The following is a 12,446-nucleotide window of genomic DNA, read 5'->3' as shown; positions in this document are numbered from 1 at the left end:
ATAACGAGTATAAGTAAATGCATTTTAAATTAAATAATGTTACTTTTCGGGATTCCAATTCAAATATAGCATTTAGCTACTTTTGCGTAACATAGAATGACAAACTAGGGCTTAAATGTACAGGGGGGAAATAAAATATGGCGATAAAGAGGTTTCTGCCTGAGCCTGACAGTATATGCAATGTGTCCCTCTGGTGTGAGTGTGCATTATATACTGTAGTGGCCCTCTCCTCCATCATCGATCAAAGTTGCCCATCTGTGGTGTAGGAATAGGGTAAGGAATCTAAGGAGGATGATACAATGATTTTTAGATGCTTTTGTCACTCTTTTGTATTGCAAGACCTGTCTGCTTTGAGTGTGCAATATACTCTATCTGTCTATCAAAGTTGCCCATCTGTGGTGTAGGAATAGGGTAAGGAATCTAAGGAGGATGATAAACTGATTTAGATGCTTTTGTCACTCATTTTGCATTGCAAGACCTGTCTGCTTGTTTCTGTAATCTGGCAACGCTGGCTGGGTTTTTTTCCCCCTCGGTACTGGCCCTTTAAGGACGGGATGAAAAGGAGAGCAGCTCAACAAGCGCACTGATGCCGCGCGTTAGAATGTTATTATCTAAGGTCACTACATAAGTAGACTGATGCAAAAAATGCTTCAGTTCGGTTCAAATTAATATATTGCAACCAGAAGAAAGGTCGACCCGGGACCCCCCCCCTGGCCAGCACGCCAGGCGCGTTTCTTTGTGCGTAATTGATTCGGTAAGTCCTGTTTTATTGCATTTATATACACGAGAGAACGGCGGTTTGGTGTCCCATTAATATACCAATCTCCAACTGGGATGATCGCTGTTTCATCGCGTCTACAAACCATAATAAACCGTGTTGCAGTGTTTCCTTCACTTTACGGTTTGCAGTCGAATGCATGATGAAAGTCAAGGTTTGAACGTGGAATTAAAGTTCGCATTGTGGTGTTTATAGTACCATAGTGGCCATCTTTGTACTGAGAGAATCCCTTTGATTGCACCCCAGGCTTGCGCAATATTCGCTCATAATAAAGGGCTTTATCTTTTATTAATATATATTGAGTTAATTTAGCATATCATGAAGTGGTGCTTTTATGTATGCATAGAATGAACACGATCAGCCATTGGACGCGTTGGTGTCGCATACTATTCATTATAAAAATGAATCCCATGTCTTTCACAGCCATCTGTCAAATCAAATGGACTGTTGATATTTTACTGAGACAATAATAGCAAAATAGAATAACATGTTATTGGTTTCTATTGTTAAGTAATGGCATTAAAACACGTTCTGCTCAGATGCAGACCAGAATATCATTAAATCAGGTGTTCTTGTGACTATAGCTACTGACTATATTTCCCCCACTAGGAAGGCATGCCAGAATAGGCTTAATAAATCATTAATGTGTCTCCCTCAAGAGTGTCTGAGTGGACTTTATTATTCACTCTCGTAGATTAATGGATGCCCTGATCCTCGAGGCAACGGTATTATAATTATGCACGTTCAGTATTGTAATGATGTTAAGCTGCTGCTGTTTACAGCCAGGGTCGGGGAAGCTGTGAGACTGTCTGGGTCTCTGGTTAAGAAGATGCAGAGCGAGTGAGAGACCCATTATTAGATCAATTACTACTACACTGACTGGGGCAGATATCCGAGTTGCTAAAACGTCTTGAGTTTGGCACCATTTCTGCACACTCAACGCTCTATATATCCTCCACCTCCACGCAGTCCCTCTGGCCAGGAGAGCTGTCAAGAACTGGGAAGTTGTTTGAACTTCCTACATTTGTTTTCTCAGCACATCCTATATTTTCGCCCCTCCACCCTCTGGCTCCGAGTCAAACTGAGTGAGTAGACCAGTGGTTTTTCAACCAGTGGTCCTTGAGGGGGTTCAAGGTGCTCCCCAGCTAAAAGATGATGAGTTGGTATAACCAAATGGACCCTTATAGATCTTTAACTCTTCAGAGCGTAAATCAAGAGTTAAATTATTGCTAAACATCTGTATTACTTGAAGGACCAACCACTTCACCACTTTTCAACCTATCTTCATATAATAGGTCATAGGAGGGCTGTGGGCAGTTTAGAAACCGTCTTCCAGTGACATCATCATTAGGTAGATTTCATTTTAACAAGATCTTTTTACAAAAATGTTTAGATTTTTATTATCGTGAGAACGATGGCTTCCATTTTCACATTGCAACTTTTCAGGACTAGAAAGCCTGCAGTTTCTATTGTATTCCCCATCGATGATGTCACTGGAAGACGGTTTCTGAACTGCCCACAGCCCTCCTATATGAGACACAGACCGAGTAGAAAAAAATTGCGCCATTTTTTTTTTCATGATTATTAGTGAGGACCTATTATATGAAGATAGGTTGCAAAGTGTTGAAGTGGTCCTTTAATTTGCAAGAAGTCTACACAATTAGAGAATGTAGGATAATTGTTATTTTGATCAACATTTGCCCATTGTCTCTCCTACGGTACCGCATCAATACAACATGGAAATGTGGACAGAATCGTATCCAACGACAACAAAACATTCCTTAGTTTTGGGTCCGAGAGGCCGAGAAGTGTCACCTAAATGGCGGCCCGTGGCTCAAACGCTGAACGAATAATGGCCCTTGATGTGAACTATAGGTTGAACGCCGCCGGAGCGTAGTCCGCCGTCGAAGCCAGCATGGAGGACAAACGCAAGAAGAGGAGCCCCAAGGTCTCGCTGCCACAGCCGCCTCCGCCCCCAGTGAACCCGCGCAAGGTCTCCGCCGTGCCCGCCAGCAAAAGTGCCACCTTCTCCCTGGGTCTGCCGCAGCCGCCCTCCCCCAAGAACAGAGGGAAGTTTAAGAGGTCCGTCGGGGCGCCAGGCCAGGCCAAAGAAGTGGTTGGTACGGTCGCGGCTCCACCGAAGACCACCAGGTCTGTATTTCCCTGATACACACACACACACACAATGCTCACAATATCTCATACGTGCGCCAATTAACCCATTCTGACCTGAGATCAGATTCATACGAGGTTTCCACTGGACACACACTGGTCTGATGAACCCATTCTGACCTGAGATCAGATTCTAAAAATGTCAGTCGCTCTTCGATTTTTCAAAAAATAGCAGACCTACAAGCTCGTAGCGCGCCACTCGGTGGCGCGCTATGAGCTTGTAGATCTGCTATTTTTAAATGGCTAAAGCATAACATGATGCTAACACCAAAATGGGTCAGAATGGGTTCATATCCAATATGCAGAATAAGCATTATGTTATACTTATGCTATTGAAAAATAGCAGATCTACAAGCTCATAGTGCGCCACCGAGTGGTGCGCTACGAGCTTGTAGGTCTGCTATTTTTTTTTTTATCGTGCAAATGCGGCACAAATCTTTGAAAATTGAACATATATTCTTGCAGAAGACTTTTTTTATTTTCATTTCGACGTCAGGCCTAAATGGGTTAACAGTTTTCTGAAAACGTATGTTTCTATGGTGCTCAAACCTTTTCATGTCAAGGACCCCCAAAAGGATATGTATTTGGCAAAGAGAGCAAAGATTTGAGTTAAAAATGTTCGCTTTAAAATAGCAGATCTACAAGCTCATGGCGCACAGAGCCAAAAACAAAGTGACTCGCTGTGAGCTTGTACCTCTGCTATTTTTGAATGGCCAAAGTATAAAATAATGGTTAAAGTGGTTGCGTTCCTGGTTTTAATGGCTTAATGACAGTTGTCCACAAAATGGCATGTCTAAACACAACTCGTACCACCATATCCACTTACACATACAGTATATACAGCCCCTCTTCTCCACCAAATCTGTTAGCTGAAAATTGCTGATCTGATCTACATGTTCGGACGTCATTGATCTGCTATTTTCGGCGAATGTTTTTACCCCCAGAATGGGGACACTATGGATCCACCCTAGTGTCCCTGGATATGAGATAAATTGAAAAGAATATGTAATTTAATTCATGACCAACGCTACCTTTTAAAAATGACCATGCACATGTGCAACATTAAAAGCTATAATGACACGTGACAGCGATGAGAGAATGCATTCTAACAGAGTCACGTTGCATGTGAAACGGGTCGACGATGGGGAGTTGGAATGTAGTCAGATGCTGTCATGAGCCTCCAGCCGTCCACAGACACTGGTGTGTTTCTTCTTCTCAGTGTGACGGAGCTGGTTGGCTGTGGTTTGGAAGTATAGAACCGCCACACCGTGCTCTATATAAGTAAGTAGCCTTGCCGAGCCATGAGGCCCATAGGGGCAGGAGCCTATCTCCTGTTTCTGTAGCGTGAGGCAGCTTGATGTACAAGTACACCCCCTGGACATGACGCTAGTATGTCGCAGGGACTTACACCCCCGATCCAACCCTTGATGCTGAGTGTCAAGCAGGGAGGCACTGGGTCCCATTTTTACAGTCTTTGGTATGACCCGGCCGGGGATCGAACTCCCAGTCTCAGGGCGGACACTGAGCTGGTTATATACTATAGCCTAATTCAGGTCTCCAACGGGATGTTTCCCTGCACCGCGGATCGTCAGTCGGTGTGCAAGTTCCAGTTCCTTCCAACCCTTAATTTAACCCATGAAGACCTGAGGCCATTTCTACGAATCATCTCTCGTCGGGTGGAAACCTCGTATGTCCAAAAACTGTAACTTTTCAGGAAACCGAATTCAACGGTGGCAAAAGTTTGACGCTTTTGTGTGACACTGTGCTATGATCAAGTAGGGCGTTAATTTATTTTAGATTTATTTGATTTGCACAACAGAATATACATAATGCCTAATTTCCATGCGAAAGATGACATAGTATTATTATAAGAGAACCTCACCATTTACATTACATACAATTTGCATTCATTCATTCATTCAAAAAACAAATGCATTGCATTGATGAATTTACGAAAATAAAAAAAACACAAAAAGTTAGAATAAGGAGATAGGAGCTTTCTGCCTGACGGCAACGAAGTGCCTTCTAAATCCTAAGAGGTTTCTGAAAAACTCAACAAAATAAGTTATGGCTCAAATCCAAAAGGACACGGATGCTTTCCCGGTTTTAATGGGTTAAACCAGTGGTTGTCAAGCGCTAGTTGAGGGTGGTTCCAGGTGGTCCCCAGCTAAATGACAAAGAGTTGGTAACCAAATGGAACCTTATAGACCTTTAACTCTTGAGAGTTGACATCTGCATTACTTAATTAATTTACAATAAAGTCTACACAATTACAGAATGTCAAAATAATTGGTATTTTGACCAACGTTTGCTTGTTATATCTCTCATGGTGCCACATCAATAACGGCATGGAATTGTGGACAAAATCTTATCGTGTGTGCGTATCAGTTAACTCTCCACAATAATGTGCTTGCCATTGGCCCCACAAGGAGAAGCCAAGTGCCCCGCAGCCAGCAGGCCCCAGTAATAGGGATGCCACCGATTAATCGATTTTTCCGATTAATCGTCGGAGTCTCCGAAATCTTCTTTTTTTTGAATAGCCAAACTATAGGCTAATAAGTAAGGCTGCATGATGTATCGAACATGTACCTTCATCAGAGTGGAGAATATAAATATAAATCAAGTTGAGCAAAGCCACTCTTCTCTGCCCCTCGCTCTAACAGACACAGTTAACGATCGCTTGTTAAGTGCCTGCCAGACAGACAATCAGATGAAATGAAGGCAGGTGTAGAGTAGAGTGTAGACTAGTGAACTGAAAGTTTTCTGTTTATATCAAGTACTTCATACCAGCCCCTTATGAAACTACTTGGATCCAAATGGATTTCATTTTCCATCCTGAATGGCAGTAACTAGCATACAATGAGAACTGAGAAGATCTCCACAAAGGTTTACTCATCAAAAGTGATTATAAAACTGTAACCATCAAAAGCATGCACTAATGGTTATGTGACCATGGCATGTGCATAATATCAAATCTTAAAAGTGTTATCTGATATTGATTAAAAAAAAAATTGATTATTCGATTTGGCTAATGGTCACTTTCTGGCATCCCTACCCAGTAACACTACAATGTGCTTGCCATAGGCCCCACAAGGAGAAGCAGAGGGCTCCCCAGCCTGCAGGCCCCAGTAACACTACAATGTGCTTACCATAGGCCCCACAAGGAGAAGCAGAGGGCCCCGCAGCCTGCGGGCCCCAGTAACACTACAATGTGCTTACCATAGGCCCCACAAGGAGAAGCAGAGGGCCCCCCAGCCTGCAGGCCCCAGTAACACTACAATGTGCTTACCATAGGCCCCACAAGGAGAAGCAGAGGGCTCCCCAGCCTGCAGGCCCCAGTAACACTACAATGTGCTTACCATAGGCCCCACAAGGAGAAGCAGAGGGCCCCCCAGCCTGCAGGCCCCAGTAACACTACAATGTGCTTGCCATAGGCCCCACAAGGAGAAGCAGAGGGCCCCGCAGCCTGCAGGCCCCAGTAAGGTGGCCCAGTCGTCGCCCCTGCAGCACTCCTTCCTAACGGACGTGTCGGACGTGAGAGAGATGGAGGGAGGTCTCCTCAACCTCCTCAACGACTTCCACTCCGGCAAGCTGCAGGCCTTCGGTAAGACCGCGTGCTTCTGCCACAGTTATTGCATGATCGATGACATGCTTTTTTTTTGCATAATCGTCATTATCATTTTCATGTTGAAACATTCAAACATTATTTTTTTTAATAGTGAAAATAGCAAATCTACAAGCGCAAAACGCTTCGCGATGTGACACGTTTTGATCTTGTAGATTGTCTATTTCCACTATTCATGTTTTTTGTAGTACAAGTATAATAAAGTTTATTAAACTATGTAAGTTATCTCCCCTTGTGCACATTTTGTGTACGAAGCCCTAAAAGCCAAACAGAAATGTAATTTTTAATTCATAATGACTTCCAATATTCGACCCTTTTAAGACCTTTTTAATACAAAAAAAAAAAAAAAGACCATTACTGCATCAAAATTTTATAAAAACGGGTAAAACATTGGCCAAATTGTCAAATAATATAAGAATGGGGCAAACAATATTTCTGAATATCGGGGTGGGGGGAGTACCCCCCGTTCAAAATATAATGATTATAATGGGAGGTCACGGCTTTGAGAGCCACAAGTTTGAGAGCCAGTATGTAAGACGACCTTGGCAGGCCGAGGGGGAGGGGGAGGGGGAGGGGGAGGAGGGGGAGGGGGAGGGGGAGGGGACCACGACCACACCGGGAATATTCAGTTACTGGCTTGAAAAATGAAGCCACCTGCACGGTACAGTGACCCCAGCCGCCGGCCGGGCCACACAGCAGAACACAATGCCATCAAGTGGTCGGCCCGGTGCTATTTCTGTCACAATGGGAAATATCTTTGACTTTGTTGTTATAACCCCCACCTCTCAGGCTCTCTATCTCTATCTCTCTCTCTCTCTCTCTCGCTCTCCACCATGAAGAGGTCACACTTCATATAGTTCCTGTGAGCGGATTGAATGCACCGTATGAATGTGTCCTAAAGTCCAGGGTGGCATTTCAACTCTCAAAGTGAAATGGGACACTCTGGAGTTTGCAGGTAGCTCATTGGTGCTCAAACTTTTTAATTTCCTGGACCCCCATAATTTTTTTTTTTTGATCTTTTAAGATTTCTTTTGGGGTTTTACTATAGATAGGACAGTAGACTGACAGGGGGGGGGGGGGGAGAGACACATGGGCAGTGACACGCAGCAAAGGGACTCAATCAGGACTCAAGTCATGCCTAGGCATGTCGGTCCAGTCGAGGACCCCCAGTTTTATATGTATCGAAGACGCACGCACGTACATACACACACTCTGTCTGTCTGTGTCTCTCTCTCTCTCACACACACACACACACACACACACACACACACACACACACACGCATCCATCCCTGGGACCCCACTCTACACTTCAAAATCCTCAATGTTGAGTGTACAAGTGGTAGTTACAGTCAGACCCAGTTACAGACAGTCCCCAGTCCCCTAAAGGCCACGCCAAGAACCTGCTGGCATACTGTGTAGATCTGACAAAGCTGTGGCTGCGTTCCCTCTCCTCCCCCTATATGCCGTGCGTGCTACAGGCAAGGTGTGCAGCTTCGAGCAGCTGGAGCACGTGCGCGAGATGCAGGAGAAGCTGGCGCGGCTGCACTTCAGCCTGGACAGCCACGTGGAGGAGCTCTCCGAGGACCAGAAGAGGGGCGCCTCGGACCACAACCTGGAGCACCTGCTCTGCAACGTACGTACCGTACAGACAGTCGTCTCACTCGCTCACAACAATTTGTCACGAGAGAATAAATATATTCAAAGATTTGTGCCGCATTTTTACGATTTGTTTCGAAAAAATAGCAGACCTACAAGCTCGTAGCGCGCCACTCGGTGGCGCGCTACGAGCTTGTAGGCTCGCTCGTGCGCTCGTGTTGACTTCCCGGGTACAGGCTGTCGTTCCGAAAACCTCAATCCCTGACCTATAGCCATAACTGCGAGCACGGGAGCGGCGCAATGTCGGACCGTCGCATTTTCGCATCGCATGAACCCCGCACTTCGGAATCTTTGGCGTGTCGGATCTGCGCGTGCACCCCGATTCCCCCCCGCACCCCGGCGCTCAGCAGTCACCTTCAGTTGTGTACCTGGCGCTCCGCTTTACGCTCATGTTATACGTCGCTCGGCAGCAAAACATTAGAACATTAAAGTATTTTGCTGCGTGTCTAAAAAGAAAAGGACCGAAACATGGTGGTACGGTATTTTAATGACGTCCCGTGCATGCGTGCGTGCGTGCGTGCATGCGTGCGTGCGTGCGTGCGTGCGTGCGTGCATGCATGTGCACGCAGCCTACTGTATGTGCGCATGCACACAGAACAGCTGGTAGACAGAGAGTCGAGTCGTCACGAGACCAGCATTGGATTATTCTTGATGAACCTAATCTCTTCTTCTTTGCTGGAGGCGTTCTTGTTGCGTGCCAGCAGAATACCACAGTGTTGCTTTATGGGTAAACCTGTCATGCAAAGTAGCCATTTGACTTGGGTACTTGTGTGTGCGTCGTGAATCTAGGGCGACACGTTCTAAAAATGTACTGGCCCCTGTGATAAGAGTACAGCGAGAGGAAAGGGATAGCAACGGGTTAAATAAAACGAATAAAGATAAACATACATTATGCTGCATGTGTGATGGCATGTTTAGAACATCAGCATCATTATGCAGAGTGTGTCCGTGTTCTTTTAGAAACATGAGCATCATATAATGCAGGTGTGTGTGTGTGTGTGTGCTGCTAGGTTTGATGTGTACCATGCGTCCTAGTTACTGTGTAGCACTTAATCTCGATCTTATTGTGTACTATTGTGAACAGCGGACAGTGTGTGTATATATATATATATATATATATATATATATATATATATATATTAATCCGCTGTTCATGTGTATTTATCACTGCTGGGGTTGAAAAGTGTGTCGGGAGAAAAGTGCTGACTGAGCCCCAGAATGTGTGAGGGTGGTGTGAAAAGCCCTCGGCTCATTACAGAAGGTGGTGCCCAGAACATTAACCCATTCAGACCCGAGTTAAAAACATTCACTCTGAAAGAATATATATATTCAAAGATTTGCGCCACATTGTTATACGATCTTTCAAAAAATAGCAGACCTACAAGCTCGTAGCGCGCCACTCGGTGGCGCGCTATGAGCTTGTAGGTCTGCTATTTTTCAATGGCTAAATTATAACGATGTTTAAAACACCAAAAGGGGTTCCCCCACTTGAGCCCTATCTGTACTCTCGTCATTTGACCAAGTGAACATTTTTCACTTTGTCAAACGTATTTGTCGCATGACGGGTGTTCCTATTCATAGTGTCAATATAGGCGAAACATCTTCACCTACAATGACACTATAAATAGGAAAACCGGGTTGAATGTGAACGGATCTAGCAGCTAGACACCCGTGTGGAACCAGGAAGGCTGTTACATTACACCTGCTTGTGTGCATGAGACGATGTTAGTTTTCTCTCTAAAACAGATTTGTTGTACTGTACATCACTGACTGAGGAGATTGTAGTATTGATCTGATGATATTGCATAACGCGGGAACAAAAAAACTACTGGGGCTGTCATGTAACATGATACATTTTATAGATTATTTACTACATTGTGACCGTTAACCGTCAAGTACAGTACAGTTCCTAGACCTGTTTCTAGTCGAGGCGTTGTCCTATTAAATGGTGTCTTTTGTTTATATCCCACAGCTGGAGGAACTCAGCACTTCAATGTATCCTTTCCCACTGATGTTGGCATTCCATGCACTGCTTTTAGATTAGATCATTAAGGATACCTTTATATTAAAATGTTGTCATACTGTATGTAGTATTTATTGTTGTTATTATTATTATTATTGGATATGATGCATTGTCCATAATCAAACTCTGCTGCTTGACAGAATGAACGTGTATATTGATACATTCATTTTGTCACGCGGCACATTTATGTCAATAACGTGACAGGACACACAGGATCTCCGGGATTTGAGATGAGACATTGTGCATTCCTGATTTTAAAGTCTGCAAGTGAGGTTACTGTACTTTCCTGAATTTGCCTGCCTGTTGTGGCCTAGTCAAACTCCAGTTTTGGGTGACGAGGTGAAAACGGAGCGATGGGTTGGTGGTGAGCGGTGAGTCGCTTATCACCGCGGCGTGACGTCATGTTGTTCTTCTCCCAACCACCGCGGTGGTCACCCTATCACCTAAAACTGGAGTATGATTAGACCTTTGTCTTTACCCACTTAGTTATTGTATAGCCATTACTGGGGGATTATTTATCAACTTTTCTTTATGTTGTAAATGTTTTGTGAAAGCATATCACAATCGCAATGTCGAGGTATTTGATTTAAAAACAAAGAAAAAGTTAAAGAAATGGAGGAATGTCTCTCTTTTCGGTTCATAGTTCTGACTCCTGTGTGTGTGTGTGTGTGTGTGTGTGTGAATCCTTAACGTGACGGCTGGCAGACAAAAGCTGCACTTGGCGGAGAACCAGGATCTGCCCAAGACATCTGGTCCGTGAACAAGTGAGGTGTGGAGAGTCCTCTCCTCACTCTCAGCATCCAAGCAGGCTCACAGTGACATGACATGACATGACATGGATCCAGCTGCCTTCGCAAGACGCAACCCAATGGTTTTCACAGGGGGGAGGGGAGGGGGGGGGGGGGGCAGGCCTCATCTTTCTTTTCAACAAGTCCTACTTTTTTAACAAGTCATACTGTGTAATCATGTTTTCGATTAAACGACTTATATATATATTTTTTACATAATCTTTTCCTTCGTTGTTAAATTCTTCACGATAGCCAGTGTCTCACACTCCACTGACGCGGGCACCGGAAATGCATTTATTTATTTATTTAATACATTATACTGTAATTGATGCAGTACATACGTATTGTTTTTGATGACGTTATGTTGCTTTCTAAAACATCCTTGGTGCTATAGGACAGACAGACAGACAGACAGACAGACAGACAGACCGACAAGACGCTTTCGCCAAAAAACTGAATGTTACACAGTATGACTTTAATTATTAGAATAACTTCCTCTTAAGACGGCACAAGAAAACGTAATCCCCTACGCCTACCGTAGATGGCATTCTGTGCGAAGAATATATTTAAATGAAGAGGTTCCTTGCCGTTCCATTGAAGCTAAACGGGCAGTGAAAAGACGCCTAAACCCAGAAGATTCATGTTCTTCTGTGTCTGCTCTGCTTGTGTTTCAACTCCAAAAAGCACATTCGACGAGGACGAACGGATGTTTGAATGCTGTTCTTTCTTTGTTTTTTCTATTGCGAATGGTCCTGTATAGACCCATACCATGCCTATCTCTTGCATCATTTGAGGAAGACGCTCGTCAGTCAAATGTTACAGTATGTGAATTTGAGCCATATAGAAGTAGCCTCCACTGCTCAGGACCCTTTTCTTGAGGGACATCTCGGCGCTATGTTCAAAACGCACTCCCTCATTTTTCTACCTTTGTTAAAACATTTAGTACTGGAAGACCGAAGAATGACTATACGTGAGTTGTAAAATCGAACTGGTGGATTTTGAACATTATAATGCACGAATGTACAGACCTGTTGTTGTTTGTTTGTTTACACTTGGCTGTTCAGCTGCTGCATTTGTCAACATGCGTAGCTGTTTTGATACTGGAAACACGGTGAAGGTTTTGTTGATGATGTGTGAGTGTCCATGATATATTTGGTTTATATATCACTTATATTAGCATATAAGTGGGCAGTGTAGCTCCTCGGAAGCACAAGCTATTAGCCCACCCCGCTACTGCAGAGCTGTAGCATGTCACTGTCACATTATGTATAGTCAACGGCGACTTCTTATGTGACGGCGTCAAATTCTGACGCATCTGTTTTATGACATTCACACTGTGCAGTGCCGTATTCACAAGAGGATGTATGATGAAGCAGGAATTATGAAGCTCTATTATGGACAT

General features: G+C 44.1%; 1 protein-coding gene across 1 annotated transcript; it reads left to right on the top strand.

Annotated features, from left to right (window-relative positions):
• Positions 1–591: 591 nt before the first annotated feature.
• On the top strand, positions 592–11,113 carry ccdc28b (coiled-coil domain containing 28B). The gene is made up of 6 exons (XM_083792423.1): positions 592–758; positions 2,676–2,929; positions 6,385–6,554; positions 8,056–8,210; positions 10,206–10,228; positions 10,962–11,113. Exons 2-6 carry the CDS (start codon positions 2,694–2,696, stop codon positions 11,014–11,016), a joined length of 639 nt encoding a protein of 212 aa, XP_083648549.1. The 5' UTR covers positions 592–758; positions 2,676–2,693; the 3' UTR covers positions 11,017–11,113.
• Positions 11,114–12,446: the final 1,333 nt, after the last annotated feature.

Source organism: Protomyctophum parallelum (genome assembly GCF_964188405.1).
Source record: "Protomyctophum parallelum genome assembly, chromosome: 20".
Classification (NCBI taxonomy): domain Eukaryota; kingdom Metazoa; phylum Chordata; class Actinopteri; order Myctophiformes; family Myctophidae; genus Protomyctophum; species Protomyctophum parallelum.
This window is presented reverse-complemented; position numbering and strand designations above follow the sequence as displayed.

Coding starts and splice junctions, on each gene's coding strand:
- ccdc28b (XM_083792423.1), top strand. CDS start 2,694: ATGGAGGACAAACGCAAGAAGAGGAGCCCCAAGGTCTCGCTGCCACAG. Junction 6,555..8,055: donor CGGCAAGCTGCAGGCCTTCG/GTAAGACCGCGT, acceptor TGCGTGCTACAG/GCAAGGTGTGCAGCTTCGAG. Junction 10,229..10,961: donor GAGGAACTCAGCACTTCAAT/GTATCCTTTCCC, acceptor GACGGCTGGCAG/ACAAAAGCTGCACTTGGCGG.